This window comes from Carcharodon carcharias, chromosome 2 (genome assembly GCF_017639515.1).
Source record: "Carcharodon carcharias isolate sCarCar2 chromosome 2, sCarCar2.pri, whole genome shotgun sequence".
NCBI lineage: Eukaryota > Metazoa > Chordata > Chondrichthyes > Lamniformes > Lamnidae > Carcharodon > Carcharodon carcharias.
In genome coordinates this window covers 175,321,516-175,339,378 of record NC_054468.1, presented here as the reverse complement: position 1 = coordinate 175,339,378, position 17,863 = coordinate 175,321,516, and the positions used below count along the sequence as shown (strand labels likewise).

The 17,863-nt window shown below is 43.5% G+C and overlaps 1 protein-coding gene across 3 annotated transcripts in view; it reads left to right on the top strand.

Annotated features, from left to right (window-relative positions):
- Positions 1-17,096, top strand: part of chac2 (ChaC, cation transport regulator homolog 2 (E. coli)) — a 29,904-nt gene extending 12,808 nt beyond the window's left edge. For all 3 annotated transcript variants that reach the window (XM_041175070.1, XM_041175079.1, XM_041175088.1), the window contains one exon: positions 14,963-17,096. In XM_041175070.1, coding sequence (XP_041031004.1) covers positions 14,963-15,346 — 384 coding nt within the window. In that variant the 3' untranslated portion in view covers positions 15,347-17,096. The remainder of the gene's footprint in view (positions 1-14,962) is intronic.
- The last annotated feature ends 767 nt before the right edge of the window (positions 17,097-17,863 follow it).

Sequence of the window (17,863 nt, the reverse complement as noted above, 5' to 3'; positions counted from 1 at the left end):
CCATGCAGCGGCCTCAGAGCACAACAGAGAGAAGGTACAACAAGGCGCATGCTGTAACTCACACCTCAGTGGAGCAAACCATCGGAATGTTGAAAATGAGGTTCCGGTGCTGGACTGGTCTGCTGGAGCCCTACAGTATAGTCCACAGAGGATGTCATGCATCGCTGTCGCCTACTGCACCCTTCACAATCTAGCGCTGCAACAGGGAGAGGAGCTTGCTGAGGAGGAGATTGAGGAGCTGCACGTCTCCTTCAATGAGGAGGAAGTCAACCAGGATGTAGGTGAGGAGGTCCTCGAAGGCAAGGATGACGGTGATGTGGCCATCACACTGGCCAGATAAGACAGGCGCACTCCTGAAACCTTCATAGCTGCTAGATTCATGGAGGATGATGACAACATGCAGGGAGGAGACACCATAGATCCTCACATTGTATCTGTGAACATTTGACTTCTGTCTGGCTGATGGCACTGCACATACCCTCTGTGATAAGGTTCCTATCATGAAAACGCAGCGGATGCCCATAGTCCCTACATTCCAGGAGGATGATGACTACGTGCAGTGGGGACACTCCATAGACCTCACACAGGAGTCAGACATTCACATAAGCTGTCTGGCTGATGCTAGATCGCTTGTGCTCTGTGAACAGGGTTATTGCATGGAGATGCAACTTCCCTTGATCCTATGGCATCCTTCATGAGCTGAACCCTTCAGGACCAGACACTGTCACTGGGCACAGATGCTCATGAGATGGTGGGGAGGGGGCGGGGGCGGGGGGGGGGAGGGTGGAGCTATGCCTCCAAGATGCTGAGAGCACACAGAGAAAATGATGGAACTCTATGTCACCGGCTCTGTACATTCTAGCAGCAATGATGAGCCCCATTGAGGTGCAGGCATGACTGATGTGTCCAGTGACTCTGAAGGTGCACCATCAGTTGCTGAGAAGGTTGCACAAAGCACAGGGAAGAGGCACTGGATTAACTTTATCTTGTGCGGGGACCAATGTTTCACATTTGAGTGATACAAACACTGCTCATCAGAACGAGGAGCCAAGTCAAGGAGACATTCTTGGGAGTTTATTTACAATAGTGAACATTATGTACAAGTGATTAACACCTGTGCCCAGGTTGTGCAACTATATCTTCTTAACCTTCCTAACCCTGCCACAATGTCTATTGGTGCTCCCCTGACATCCACAGCAGAGATGGAGACACCCTGCTGACTGCTACGCTCTGTCTATGATGACCTTGACCGGCATCCTCTGGAGAACCCCGGCCAGTTTTCGGGGTCCTGCTTTGTGACAGTGGCACTCTCTTTGGCCTGTGGAGCAGCTGGGGTCATAGGAAGAGGGGATTTGGATGGGTCGGACACTCCTGGAGTCATTTGGGTGGATGACCCCACAGTATGCACTTGCTGATACTCCTTATGGGTGCTCTTGGGCCCCTGGCTGACTCCTTGAGGCGAAGGGGAAGCTGGAGTGAGATCAAGCTACCCAACGCTCCTCTCATGTTGACACTGTTGGAGGCCTACTATGGCATCAGCGATGGAGTTGAGCCCTCGCAGCAGTGCAGGACCAATGTCCTCGTCCAAGGTCTCTTTGGCGGCTCACCATCCTACCAGTGTTAACCTCTGTGATTTGCATGCTGGCGTTATCACCTCAGACTGAAGACGGACGGACTACTCCATTGTGCCTTGCAATCTGAGGAGTGTACTGCAGCGGACATCCCTTCCTGATGTTCCTGAGCTTGCCTTTGCAGCTCCAGCAATTGAGGTACGACTGAGCCCAGAGGTTCCTCATCTGACTTGAACCCAGCAGATTTCTGGACTCCAGCAGTCCTCCGATGCCAAAAACCTGGGAAGTCCCTGCCGCTGCCTGCTGTGGATTAGACAGTGCAATGTGCTCGCCAGATTGTGACCCCAAGGCTACTCTAGAGCTAGGTCCCACTGAGGTGTGTGTCTTTGCGCTGGTGGAGAGTGTGGGTGAGCGCCGTGACGGATTTTCAATGACAGTGTCATCAGACACTTCTGAGATTTCTTTGGGGCGCAAGTTGAAGACCTGGGTTGTGGACCCCCTCAGCTGCTTCCCAGATGTACTTGAGAAAGCAAGGGGAGATAATTAGTGCATGGCAGGGGACTGCGGAACAGGGGAACTCACTCACAGCATGGTTATCTGATGGATGTTGCACTGCTGGATCCTCACTTGGTTGAGCACCGCCAGCCTCCGTGTCAGCACAGGAACGGTCCAGATTGTCGTCGGTCAGGTGATGACTCTATTTTCAAAGTCTGTGAGGACCTTGATTTCTGGCATTCCTCCACCAATCTGCGACCTGTCCCTTTTTTGTGTGCCAGATTGTCCAGTATGAAAAGAGATGGAGAGAGTGTAAGCAGTACACCTGCCAGGCCAGATAACAAGGATGCCTGGCATGTGTGTGGGTGGTGAGTGATGCCATGGACTGAATGAGGACATGATCCGCAGGGCAAATGAAGATGTGTGACTGTGTGAATGGTGATGCCCCTTGAACTGGCAGTGATTGAGATCCCTGTGGATGTATGATGGGTTTGAGAATTGAGAGTGATGAGAAGAGTGACTTACCCTGGTGGAATGGAGGAGATCATTTTCCTCTTCCCGCACTTGCTGGCTGTCCTCTTTTGTAGGGCGTCGGTGCTGACCACCGCTATACCGCTTTCCATGCTGGATTGGTGATCTTTCTTGCTGGTCCTCACCCAGAGCAGGGTTAGAGGACTTCAGCGGGTCTCCACTGCAACCAGTAGGTGCTCAAGGGCAGTGTTGCTAAATCTGGGGGCAGCATGTTTCATCCCTTTGACAGCTATCAGTTCCCAGCAGCTTCCTATCCCATGAAGAGTGCTAGCTCTGTCCAGGGGCAGCCTTTAAATATGGCGCCTGATTTACTGAAGGCCTGAGGTGACAGCAGGGTGGGTGAATCAGAGGCCGCCCTGCCAGCGACCCAGCGTGTTTCCCAGGAATGCTTAGTGAATGAGGTGGGAATGGGGTGATACCGCATATAAACCCGCCACTGCAGCTGGCAAGGTAAAACGTCCTTTATCTCACCCACTACTGCACTTATTCAAATCAGGGATGATTGCGCCCTAAAATGCTTCAAGTTCAGCATTAATTGAGTGGTCCTCCCTTCCCAAAGCCTCTAACACACAACATGTGAGGAAACCAAAACTGGACACCTTATTCTAACTGAGGCCAGACCAACATAATGTATAAGGACAAAATAGTATACTTTGTCTTGTAATTAATTATCCTGTAAATCCACCCCACTCTGGCTATCACTTCATGGCTCATGAGCCTTTTGAGATCCATGCACTAGAGCACCCAGATCTCTCTCTTCCTTTCCCTAATTTAATGCTTTTCTCTAACGGTTGTACGTATGTTTAGTATTCATCCTGCCCACATAACAATGCACTTTTCCAAGTTAACCATCATTTGCCAATCAAAATCCCAGTGCATCAAGATTGACCTGATGCAGTCGAGCACCACCTACAATCATGACATTCGCACAACTCTTGAGTATCTTATGCGAACTTGCAGATCATATCCCAATCTAGAACATTGTTAAAAATAAAACAGCAAAGATCCCAACACTGAACTCTGCAGGAAATCACCAGTGACCTGTCTCCAAATAGATCCAAATCCATTTATAACCACTTTTTCTGTGGCGTTCCAGCTAGTTCTCAATATATTATTACAATACTGGAAGTTTGGATTTTGTAGAGAATCTTATTTATCCCTCCATTTTTGGGCCTCCCATTGGCAGCTACGCTTTTAGTTGCTGTCCTACCATGAAATACTTGCTACAAAACCCATAGTCTTTCTATTACCTTTCTTTCCCTAATACCCTCCTAAAATCCACCTCTTTGACCAAACCTATGCTTACCCCTCCCGGTCCCCCTCTTTTAGCTGCCATCCAATTTCCCCCTCTGTGAAGATCCTAAAGTCATTTTCTTTGTTAAAGATGCTATATAAATGTAAGTTGTTGATAGATTTTTACAAAATTTCCTAATTGCCATTTTTCCATATTTTTTTGCTCGCTGTTGTTTATTGTCAGTCTTGACAGCATATCCTTTTATTTTGCCCTAATCCTCAGCTTTGCTTTGATTCTGCCTTTCTCAGTAGGAACATGGTGGTGTTGAATGGTAACTATAGATGCTGTAGAGCAGACTAGTTTCAAATGGTGTGACTGTTCTTTTGTAATGCTCATTATGCATTTGCCATTTAAATGCTTCCTTTCTTTTAAAACGAAATCCCCAGAAAGTACCACATGCAAACATTGTTCAAATCATATTGAACTAAGCATGACACCAAGTTACATCTATAATATTTTGGGCCGTAACTTCTGAGCTCCCCAGCATTGTATTGCGGAGCTACCCCAAAGACGCGCTGGGGAATCCCTATCGGAAGTTCCTAGGTAAGGTTTGCATAGCAATTGCCCAGAAGTGCAAACTTCCCCTGGGCAACTGCCCTGTACTGGGAACCATCCAAAAAATGTGATTTAAATCGCAAACATCGGATGGTTCCGACTGGGTTACACCAATAATAACTATTGCACAGACCAAGACTCACCCCCCACTCCCACAGGATTCCTCCCACCCCCACAGGGACACTCTTTTCTCCCTCCTTCCCCTACCACAGACCTCGCCCGACACCCTTCGCTTGCCTGGATTGATATCCATCTGCCACAGTTTTGTCCATTTACTTAATCTGTCAATGTCTCCTTGTAGTTTTATGCCCCAATCTACACTACTTAGTATATTCTCCAATCTTTGTCATCAGCGCACTTGAATATATGATTAGTTGAGGCTTCAGCACAAATCATTGTGGAACTTCCTTCCAATTCAAGTGCATACCCATTATTAATACTGTCAGTCCTCTACCACCTAATGTCCTAACCAAGTCAATAATTAGCCTTCAAAGCTTTAAATTTAACTAACAGTCTCTAATGTGGAAATTTATCAAATGCCTTCTGAAGATCTATGTTAACTACATCAATAGATGCCCCATTGTCTAATATTTTAGTTCCTTTCTCAAAAAATTCAGTTAAGTTTGTTAGACATGATCTACCCTTTACAAATCCATTTTGGCTCTCTAATCAGCTCAAATTTCTCAGAAGTGCTCAGTCACTCTGACCTTAATTATAGAAGCTAATAACTTCCCCAAATGTTAGACTAACAAGGCTATAATTTCTTCCTTCTTTATCTCAACTTTCTTAAGTTTGCAATTTTTCAATCTCACTTGCCACGGAGGGCTTTGGAATTGACTGGGGAACATAGTTTGTGATGGGGGCCAAAACAATGGTTTTGGCCTTGCCAAGGTTTAATTGGACGAAATTGTGGTGCATCCAGACCTGGATATTTATGATAGGTGTGCTGACAACATATAGGGCAGGGATCAAGTGAGGTGGTGGTGAGGTATTGCTAAATTTAATCAGCATACATGTGGAACCTGATATCTCAGCATATAGGTGTGGAATAGATGAGTGCCAAGGATAGATCCTTGGCAGCTCCAGGGGTGACTTGCAGAGCTGGAAAGAGAAGTAGAAGATTCTCCGGCTCAGATTGGATATTACGATCAAGTATTCCTTGTTGGGATGGCCAGCACTTTAATCACACCCTTGAGTTCTTGAAACCAATTCAATTGTGGGAGCTTAGATGGTTACCACCACACACCCCAAGTGCCCAATAACACCTTGAGCGGATATACACTTCTTCACAATAAGTAAAAATGCAACCAAGGAAAGGCAGTCTCACTAAGCTGGATAATGGAAGAGAGGCTTTAGTGCAGGATGGCATGGGCGACTGTATTAAAGGCTGCAGAAAGATTGAGAAAGATGAGGAGAGATTCTGCACTGTGATCCCAGTCAAAATGTGTATAATTTGCAACTGATTAGGTCCATTTTAGTGCTTGACAGGAATCGAAATCTGTAGTTCAAAAATGTCATTTGAAGAAAAATGGGCACAGTTTTTGAGAGATGGCCAGAACAAAACGAGGAATGGGATGTTGAAGGTGGCTAGCAAGGATGGAGAAGTCAAAGTCTTAATGAGGGGAGGGGTGATGACAACAGTTTTGAAAGCAATTTACATGGTAGTATGGGGGCCAGGATGGGAAATTAGGTGGTCAACAGTTTACTGGGAATGGTGTTAAAGGAGCATGGTGTCATGGACTCATGGACAAGATGAGCTTAGAAAAGACATGAGGGAAAATAAAGACACGGTGTTATGACGTTGCAAGTGATGTGTGCCAGCTGGACCCATATCCACGAGGGAAACTTGGTTCCGCAGTCACAATGGCTTCGCAATTTGTATTTATTCCGAGAAGACTGAACACTGAAATCAGAAGTAACGAGTCCATTAAGACCTTTAGAATTTCAAATGAAAATATTTTCTAACAAAATAGAAGCGTTCAAACACATACATAAGATTTCAATTACTTAATACCATAGTAAATACTAAAATTCCTACTTAAGCTGCCTCCCAAATACACTCCCTTGTAAGGCAACAGTCAAAAATAGATTTTAAAATTAGAAAGACAGGCCACCACCTCACTTGATCCCTGCCCGATATGTTGTCAGCACACCTATCATAAGTATCCAGATCTGGATGCACCACATTTTCATCCAATTAAACCTTGGCAAGGCTAAAACCATTTTTTTTGGCCCATCACAAACAATGTTCCCTAGTCAATTCCAAAACCCTCCGTGGCAAGTGAGATTGAAAAATTGCAAACCATCACCTTGAAGGGCTGGATGCAGCAGACTCATGCAGACATGGCTGGAGGCTTTTCTGAGGCTGTTTCACAAGCTTATGCTAGATGCCACAGGGCCTCTCTCAACATAGCCTTTCATTCTCCCTTATATACGTTTTCTCTTTTTTTTAATCTGTAAATTCCATTGTGCCATATGTCTTTGAAAATCTACTTTCCCATAATATAAACTTTTCATGGCACTAATATTGTCACTAACCTTTGGGAAAAATAGACACACTGCTTGGCCTTTCATATCTTGTTAGATGTAAACATCCTACTATTTCTTTGAAATTCAAACTGTCCCAATTTATCTAAAAATGCAAAAGCTAAGACTTCAGCCATGTTTACATAGAGGTATAGAGGTCTACAGCACAGAAAAAGGACCCGTCGAGTCTGCACTAGCCAAACAAGTACCTAACAATTCTAATCCCATTTTCCAGCACTAGGCCCATAGCCTTGTATGCCATGGCATCGCAAGTGCACATCCAAATACTTCTTAAATTTTATGAGCGTTTCTGCCTCTTTCAGGCAGTGAGTTCCAGATTCCCAACACCCTCTGGGTGAAAAAAATTCTTCCTCCCATCCCTCTGAACCTCCTGCCCCTTACCTTAAATCTATGCCCCCTGGTTATTGATCCCTCCACCAAGGGGAAAAGTTCCTTCCTGTCTACCCTAACAATGCCCCTCATAATTTTATACACCTCAATCATGTCCCCCCTCAATCTCCTCTGCTCCAGGGAAAATAACCCCAGTCTATCCAGTCTCTTCTCATAACTAAAACTCTCCAGCCCAGGCAACATCCTGGTAAATCTCCTCTGCCCTCTCTCTAGTGCAATCACATCCTTCCTATAATGCAGATTCCAGAACTGCATGCAATACTCTAGCTGTGGCCTAACCAGTGTTTTATACAGTTCCAGCATAACCTCCCTGCTCTTACATTCTATGCCTCAGCTAATAAAGGCAAGTATGCCTTCTTAACGACCTAATCTACCTGTCCCGCTACCTTAAGGGAGTGGTGGACTTGCACACCAAGGTCCCTCTGATCCTCGGTACTTCGCAGGGTCCTACTATTCACCTTGTTTGTCCTGCCCAAGTGCATCACCTCACACTTATCCAGATCAAATTCCATTTGCCACTGATCAGCCCATCTGACCAGCCCATCTATATCCTCCTGTAATCTAAGGCTATTTACCACCCCACCAATTTTCATGTCATCCTCAAGCTTACTGATCAACCCTCCTACATTCAAGTCTAAATCATTTATATATACCACAAACAGCAAAGGACCCAACACCAATCCCTGTGGAACCCCACTGGACACAGGCATCAAGTCACAAAAACACCCCTCGATCATCACCCTCTGCTTCCTGCCACTCAGCCAATTCTGGATCCAATTTGCCAGATTGCCTTGGATCCCATGGGCTCTTACCTTCGTTATCAGTCTCCCAGTGGGACCTTATCAAATGCAATTACGTATTTAGCATTTCAAACCCCCCTCTATCTAACTTCTTTTGATATTTCCAAACCTCTAGACCAGTTGACTCCAATTCAATTAAATCCCACGCACACACAAACTATCTGAACCCCACCATTAACCTACTTTTACAGTAAATCACAATAATATTATGAAAATTATTATACTTTCGTAACAATGGGTCCAGGCTGGGTAGGGGAAAGTCTGGATTGGTTTAGCAAGCTGGGCAAGAGGATGGGGGTCGTATAAGAGACAACTGATTTAATCAATTTTAGTAATAAAGAATTACCTGAGCTTCTTACACTTGTGGGAGGTAAGGGAGGGGGGCGGGGAGAAGGGATTAAGGAGGTGGTTAGTCATGAGAAAATAAACCTGAAGTTTATCTTTACGTTTAAGGATGATCCTGGAGAACTGAGTAGTTTTGACAGAGGAGTGTAGAATCTGATAGTGCTTGATGTGATCAAAACTAGTTGTATGCCTGCTACATTCAATACTGCACCCTTGTACTCAATGGAGTGAAAATGAGAGCTGTATTGGAGGTTAAGACTAATTCTACTCGGGAGATGAACATCAAGGATGGAGACAAAAGAATGATTGAGCAGATCAACAACTTCAGGATAATTGTGAGGAACAGAGGACTACACAGGCTAGACAGTTGGGAGTACAGAAGTGCAGTTGCAAGTATCATTTGGGGAGAGATTTTTCCAGTTGCAGACACACGTGTTGCAAGGGGGAATGTGAGTTGTTAGGGATACAAGAAAGTGATGAGAGTGGCCTTCTCTGCCATTTGAGGCAATGGGAATACAGATGCCCCATGAACTGGCATAGTCAAGCAGACAGCCATGAATATGGATAGTGAGGAAAGATGAGCAGTGAACTCTTGAGGAAAAAGAGCAAAGTAAATTGAGATGGAGGTTGATATCACCGAGGATGAAGATCACTCTGTGCAGATCCTGATGGAGGAAAGGAGTAAGGATATTTTGCTGAGAAACTCAGGATGGAGTTTGGATGGACAAGAAATAAAATGAGTTTAAAGAGAAGCCAAGAGGAATAAGGTGAGGAGGTCAAAGAAGGTTAGTGCTATAGCCATAAACGGAGACACCAGGGACTTGTAGAAGAATGGTAAACACTCAGGGCTGGATTTTCATCCTTGAGGCAGGCAGCGGCCCGACTTGACACCACCCACCTCGGGAGAAATTGCCCGCAAGGACTGCTCTTTCATTATTGGGGTCAGGTGAGGACTGCCCCAGGAAAAAGTTCGGAGGCAGCCACAGGTCCTGCCGGGTGCAGAGGTGGGCTGTGGGACATCTCGGTGCTGTGGGACTTCATCGCAGTTATAATGAATGCAGGACTTCCAGACCTCACCCCTCACATCCCATCACCCATCCCCTATGGCTCCTCATGCCCCCATGCCCAGATGTGGCCCCCAAACAACCCCTATGGCCCCTCCATGCCAAGCTATGGCACTTCCATGTCCCTTCACCCACTATACACTGTTTAGAAGCAATGAATGCTATAATCACAGTAGGATAAGTTTTTTTTTTAAAAAGGCTTTTTTTAAAAAAAAGTCATTGATAACTTTCCACTCAAAAAAAATCTTTTTACTACAGCACAATAAAAGTGTCAATCAGCCAGACCCTTTAAAGTATCAATTGCAGAAAATGCAAGTACTTGAAACATCTATCTTGTGTAAATAAACATTGTGAAATTGACAACATAGATCAGAGAGCCAGTACTGTCAATCAAGCAATGCCTTCCCTGGGGTGCAGGTGTTTCAACAGGCTAATGTATTTCTGGACTGTCAGCCAGGAATATGCAATTGGTGGGATTTTTCAATCTCTCCCACCAGCGGGATCTTCCTGCCCCACCAAAGCAAATGGAAGTTTGAATAGCTCGCCGAACCTGCCGTGAGGCTACCGGATGAGTAAACGGAGGGTTTTTTGTTTAAAGGGAAAGTTATCAATGAATGACTTTTTTTTCCAAATTTTTGTTTTTACACATCCCGTTGTTACTATAGCATTCATTGCTTCTAACACTGTGTAGTGGGTGAATGGACATAGATGTTCCATAGCTTGGCATGAGGGGCCATGGAGGTTGTTTGTGGGGGCATAACTTGGCACGAGGGACATGAGAAAGACCTTTTGAACTGGCCTTTCAAAAGGTTCCCTCATGTAGACTATGGTTCACAACACCTCTTGAGGTGTCACGATTCTTTGCAAAGCTGGCCCAACTCCATGAAAATTGCGGAGAAGTAGGATATGCCTATCCCCGCAATGGAGCCAGCCAGACTGGGAATGCAGGGTGCAGGCTTGCAACCCAAAGCAGCCCACAGCCTTAAAAGGCACTCCCAAAAATCAGAAACCCCAAGAATGAGGTCAGGAATCCCAAACCAATGCGCCATTCTTAGTGTTCCCAAGTCATCTCAACTTGGCGAAAATCCAGCCCTCAGTGTTCATTTGAAGGTTAATAAGACTGAGATGAACACATTTAAACCAGGGTTACCACAATAGATAATAGGGTTACCACAGTCCTCTCCCTGTTCAACGGATCGTTATACCCACATCCAGTATTCTCCCTCCACCTGGACCCCTCCTTCTGGATTCTTACCTTCTCTTGATCATTTCATTGAGAACTGTCAGCGTGACATTAGTCGTCTCAATTTCTCTGCTCTGCTCATCCACTCTAACCTGTCTCTCTCTCAACTTGCTGCACTCCGTTCTCTCAGGTCCAATCCTGACATTGTCATCAAACCCGCTGGTCAAGGGTGGTGCTGTTGTTGTCTGGCTCACTGTCCTCTACCTCGCAGAGGCTGAGCGTCAACTCGCAGACACTTCCTCCTACCGCCCCCTGGACCACGACCCCACCACTGAACATCAAGCCGTAGTTTCCAGGACTGTTACTGACCTCATCTCTGGAGATCTTCCTGCCACAGCTTCCAACCTGATAGTCTCCCAACCTCAGACAGCTTGCTTCTACCTCCTACCCAAAATCCACAAACAGGACTGTCCCGGCAGACCGATCGTGTCAGCCTGTTCCTGCCCCACGGAACTCATTTCTTGCTATCTCGACTCTATTCTCTCTCCCCTTGTCCAGTCCCTTCCCACCTACCTCCGTGATTCCTCTGACACCCTACATCAACAATTTCCAGTTCCCTGGCCCCAACCGCCTCCTCTTCACCATGGGCGTCCAATCCCTTGACACTTCCATCCCCCACCAGGATGGTCTGATGACTCTCCGCTTCTTCCTTGAACAGAGGCCCGAACAATCCCCATCTACCACCACTCTCCTCCGTCTGGCTGAACTTGTTCTCACATTGAACAATTTCTCCTTAAACTCCTCTCACTTCCTCCAAATAAAAGGTGTGGCTATAGGTACCCGCATGGGCCCCACCTATACCTGTCTCTTTATGGGGTATGTGGAACATGCCTTGTTCCAGTCCTACTCCAGCCCCCTCCCATAACTCTTTCTCCAGTATATAGATGATTACTTTGGTGCTGCTTCATGCTCTCATCTGGACCTGGAAAAATGTATTAATTTTGCTTCCAATTTCCACCCCTCCATCATTTTCACATGGTCCATCTGTAACATTTCCCTTCCCTTCCTTGACCTCTGTCTCAATTTCTGGTGATAGACTGTCCACCAATATCCATTACAAGCCTACTGACTCCCACAGCTACCTCGACTACAGCTCCTCACACCCCGCTTCCTGTAAGGACTCCATCCCATTCTCTCAGTTCCTTTGCCTCCGTCGCATTTGTTCTGATGATGCCACTTTCAAAAACAGTTCCTCTGACATGTCTTCCTTCTTCCTTAACTGAGGTTTTCCACCCACGGTGGTTGACAGGGCCCTCAACCGTGTCCAGCCCATCTCCCACACATCCACCCTCACACCTTCCTCTCCCTCCCAGAAACATGATAGGGTCCCCCTTGTCCTCACTTATCACCCCACCAGCCTCCACATTCAAAGGATCATCCTCCGCCATTTCCGCCAACTCCAGCATGCCACCACCAAACACATCTTCGCTTCACCGCCCCCCCCCCCCCCCACCCCAATGGCGGCATTCCACAGGGATCATTCCCTCCGGGACACCCTGGTCCACTCCTCCATCACCCCCTACACCTCAACCCCCTCCCACAGCACCTTCTCATGTAACCGCAGAAGGTGCAACACCTGCCCCTTTACTTCCCCTCTCCTCACCGTCCAAGGGCCCAAACACTCCTTTCAAGTGAAGCAGCATTTCCCTCAATTTAGTCTACTGCATTCGTTGCTCCCAATGCAGTTTCCTCTACATTGGAGAGACCAAACGCAGACTGGGTGACCGCTTTGCAGAACACCTTCGGTCTGTGCGCAAGTATTACCCAGACCTCCCTGTCGCTTACCATTTCAATACTCCTCCCTGCTCTCATGCCCACATGTCTGTCTTTGGCCTGCTGCATTGTTCCAGTGAAGCTCAACGCAAACTGGAGGAACAGCACCTCATCTTCCGATTAGGCACTTTACATCCTTCCGGACTGAATATTGAGTTCAACAATTTTAGATCATGAACTCTCTCCTCCATCCCCACCCCCTTTCCAATCCCCCCTTTTTTCCCAATAATTTATATAGATTTTTCTTTTCCCACCTATTTCCATTATTTTTAAATGTATTTCCATCCATTGTTTTATCTCTACCTTTTAGCCTTTTTTGATTCCTTCACCCCACCCCACTCCCAATAGGGCTATCTGTACCTTGCTTGTCCTGCTTTCTAACCTTAATTAGCACATTCCTTAGATAATATCACCTCCTTCAACACCTCTTTGTCCCTTTGTCTGTGACATCTTTTGGTTATCTCCACCTATCACTGGTGCTCTAACCAGCTCTACTTATCTTCCCCCCCCCCCTCCCCCCAACTTAAACCAGCTTATATTTCACTTCTCTTCTATTTTTACTTAGTTCTGTTGAAGGGTCATTCGGACTCGAAACGTTAACTGTGTTCCTCTCTGCAGATGCTGCCAGACCTGCTGAGTTTTTCCAGGTATTTCTGTTTTTCTTTTCCAGCATCCGCAGTTTTTTGCTTTTACCACAGTAGAGATAGGTGAGAATAATTCCATCATGGAGTACACTTGCCATCTTTAGAACATACAAATTTTAGGAATTTTATGTAACAGTTGGAATTTATTCATTAATTGAATGTGGGCATCACAGTCAAGGCTAGCTACTGCCCATTCCTAATTGCCCTTGACAAGGCGCTAATGAGGTACCTTCATGAACTGCCACAGTCTGTGTGTTAAATTTGTAAAGTTTAATAAAACTGAGACACTTGCTTGGCCATTTCAGAATCAACCACATTGTTATGGGTCTAGAATCACGTATTGGCCAGAATAGGCATGGACAGCAGATTCCTCTCCCTAAAGGGCATTCATGAACCAGATGGGCTTTTATGACCATCTATTAGTTTCATGGTCACCATTACTGATATATCTTTTTATTCCAGATTTATTTAATTGACTGAAGTTCAATTCCCTGGCTGCCATGGTGGGATTTGAATTCATGTCTCTGGCCATCGTTGGTCCAGGCCCCTAAATTGCTAGTCCAGTAACATAACTACTATGCAATTGTTTGCTGGATGGTTTTTCTGATCCAAAATACATTAAATCGGCAGAAAATATAAATAATAGTAAAATGCTGATTTTCTATAGAAAAACCACAGCACATCAAATAGTAAATTCACTAAACTGTAACTGAGCCTGTTTTATAATAAGCTATCCATGAATGGCCAGAGAGGCTTCTGTTCTCTACTACCTTTGGTATATTATGTAAAACTAAACACTATTTTAATTTCATACATCAGATAGAATTATTCCCTATTTAATTTGACGCTTATCAACACTCGTTCCATAACGGTGTGTTTATTGAGACCTCAAATTTTCTTTTGAAGGAGCTGATACAAAAACAACATTAAACTGCAATCTTGATTTTTTTTTCATGCTTGCATCTTGTCAGAAGAAAGACAGGCTTTTAGTCAAGTTTCATTACTTTGGTGAGAGTTTCCATTAAATGATTTGTTGGATAAGTGTAAATACTTTAGATTTTAAGTATTCTGAGGTATTTTGTCCCATGTTGAGTTTCGGATCTCAGCCAAGAGGTTGAGAGTCATGCATATTACACACAAGGTTTTCACCAGAGGGAATGCTAAGCAATGTTCTTTGCCTGGATTAAGATTGGTTCAGATGAAAATGCGGGTTGTGAGGAGGAGGTGGAATTCTTAATATGGTAAACTGAAGTTTCATGATTATTCATCTTTTGTACCTTCTGTGTTGCATTATAGTAATTTTATGGGGCAACTCAAAATAGGAAACTATTGCAATTGTTATTGACCTTTTTCAACTGAAGCATTGCATCAGAGTCAGTACAGAACATTAGCAATAAAAATTAAGATGTGAATATATATATGTGTGTGTGTATGTGTACAGCATTAGGATCTGCCAAGCTATTAATCCGGGTTGGAAGAGTGTAAATTGCACCAATCCAAAGCATGAATATTTACATTGATAAACATATACAATTGGCTCAATAATCCATAATGCAACCTCAAATGTCTTTAATGCAAGGAGCTTTTCCATGTATGTGAAAGATGTATATCTCATTAAACTTGTTTTCTGCAGTAAACTAGTGCAATTCATTATTGAGTAAAATGTATTCTTTGGACAAATGCATTACCATATCATGTGTTTATGTTCAGGGCCTTGTATGGGGTGTGGTGTATAAACTTCCAGATGGAAAGGAAGAGGAGGTAAAGGAATATCTTGACTTTCGAGAAAAAGATGGTTACAGGACTATTACAGTTACATTTTATCCTAAAGATACTTCAATAGATCCTTTCCCTGTGATGCAATACATAGGAACATGTGATAATCCCAATTACTTGGGCCCAGCGCCCTTGGAAGACATGGCTTTGCAGATTTCAAGTGCTGTTGGGCAAAGTGGAAGGAACACGGAGTACTTATTTGAACTTGCTGACTCCATACGCAAGCTTGTTCCAGAAGATACAGATGAACATCTCTTTTCATTAGAGAAAATGGTCAAAGAGCTTTTAGAAAGAAATGGAAAAAATAACTGTATATAAAGGATTGTTGCAATAAAACAGGGCTAGATCAGAGACTGTCTTCACCTTAACCCCTTTTTACTCTTAATTTATTCTTGCTGTATCACTATTTTTGCTGACAATGCCCACCAAAACATAGGGGTATTAAATGCAATGCTGATGACCTTAGTGTGATATTTTAAAAGTATGTATGCATCCATGTATTCTCTGTATCAAAATGTGTTCTCTCATTATTTAACCATGGTCCTTAGCAAAGTCATGCTTAAGCTGGAGGCATACTTTGGTTATAGATTAAACCCAAGAATAGTTTGCACTGCATATTTAGGTATTGGTAATATTTTTATTATTACCATAAAGTCTAAGTGGAGAAGTCAAATTTCAACTTGGCATGCTTATATTATTATCCAGTAAAATGTCATTCACATGGATGCTGTCTGCCTGTCTTGTTGCTGGAAACAGCAGCCATCCAGGGATTGAAATCAGTGTTTTAAAGTACAATAGATGAACAACGGAATGCAGAATTAGTCCCAGAAGTTGATCTTGTATGTAGAACATCTGATAATCAAAGCATTTGTACTGTGATCATTGCACTTCCCAGCAGAATCTGGAGAACACTTAACTAAAATGAGAAAATGCTGGAAATATTCAGTAGCATCTTTGGAAAAAGCAGAGTTAAGGTTTCAGGTCGATGACCTTTCATCAGAACTGGAGAAGGTTAGAGATGTAACAATCTTTAAGCAATTTCAGTGGCGGGGAAAGGGAAGGAAAGGACAACAGGGAAGGTATGTGATGGGGTGGAAGACAGGAGTGATTAAATGACAGAAAGGGATGATGGTGCCAGGCAAAAGGGAGTGGTAATGGGACAAGCGCATTAGAGCAGTGACCACAATTTGCAATATCATAACAGTAACAATATTTTTTAAAAAGTGCTTCCTTAGCTGTAAAATGGTTTGGAACATACTGAAGTCATGAAAGGTGCTATGTAAGTGCAACATTTTTCTTTTTTTCATGCGCCTTTCACCAGCCCCTTTTCGCACCATCATCCCATTTTCATTATTTAATCACTTCTGTTTTCCACCCTATAAAAGACCATTCCACCTCTTCCTTCTCTAGACTTGCTTAAAAACTGTTACGTCTCTAACATTTTCCAGGTCTGATTTAAGGATACTGATCTGAAACATTAACTTTTTTTTTCTCTCCTCCGATACTGCCTGACCTGCAGAGTATTTCCAGCATTTTCTACTTTTATTTCAGATTTCCAGCATTGGCAGCATTTTCCTTTTGTACTCCAGACCACATGTTGAATATTCTAGGTGTTTAGTCTAAGTCAAACTATAAAATGTCCGAATTGCACTCAAGCTTGTGTATGTGGTTTATGAATATCTGCCTCTGTGCACTATATCGATATGCCGATTTTTTGTCAAATACTTCAATGTTTGGAAAAGGTGAGATTGCAAGCTACAGTACAATAAGCCATAATTATTTTCGTACTGTAAAAGCTATCAATAGAAATACGTCGTTTTTAGTTAGTTTTAAATTCAAATAGAAGTAAGTCAGAGTTTTGACATTCACTGGAAACTCCATTTAAATCGAGATTGCTCTAAGGCACCATTGTAATTCACATTTGTCAAGCTGCTGTTGTTTAGAAAGTGTGATTCTATGTTTCATGAATGTAATCTAAAGTAATATCGTCATTGAACTTCATTTATCAGTTTTGAATGAACCTCAAATAAACAATAAGCCATTTTTAAAATAAAGACAAATGTGATACTATTAATAGGAATGTTGATTTCAAATGTATCCCTTTGGTGTTTACTTATGGATACCAACAAATTCTAAATCTTATAAATTCTAATTTGAGTGGGAATCATGTATTATGCGGTACTGACCTTTATTATTTAAGGCTTGAAGCTAACAGTCCTAATTTCTATTTGGTATTCCCTGCTAACCTGTTTAACACACAGCTATTTTCATAGCTCCAAGTTGAATTAATTTCTACATTCCATCCCTTTCTAATTGAAAAATGGAGTTTTCACAGAATTTTACAGAGGAATCATTCAATCTGTCCTGCCTGTGACAGCTCTTTGAAAAAACTGCCTCATTTAGTCCCACACTCCTGTTTTCTCCCCATAACCCTGAAAATTAGTTCTCTTCAAATGCATGTCCAATTGCCTTTTGAAAGTTCCTATGGAATCTGATTTCAATGAGTTTTTAGGTAGCGTGAATCAGATCATAATTTCTCCTTTACTTCTTTTGCCAATTATTTTAAATCTATGACCTTGGGTTGACAACCCACTTGCCAAAAGAAACCATTTCTCCCTATTTGCTCTATTAAAATCCCTCAATTTTATACATATAATTTTTAGTTTTAAGCTATAACAAAAGCTAGTCAGACTTTTGACTTGCACTGAAAATTACTTTTAAATCTGGATTGCTCTAAGGCACCATTATAAACCACGTTTGTCAAACCTCCACTGGGGCTCTCCTTAACATTCTCAATCCCAGCTTCTCTAATCTCTCCACATAACTATAATCCCT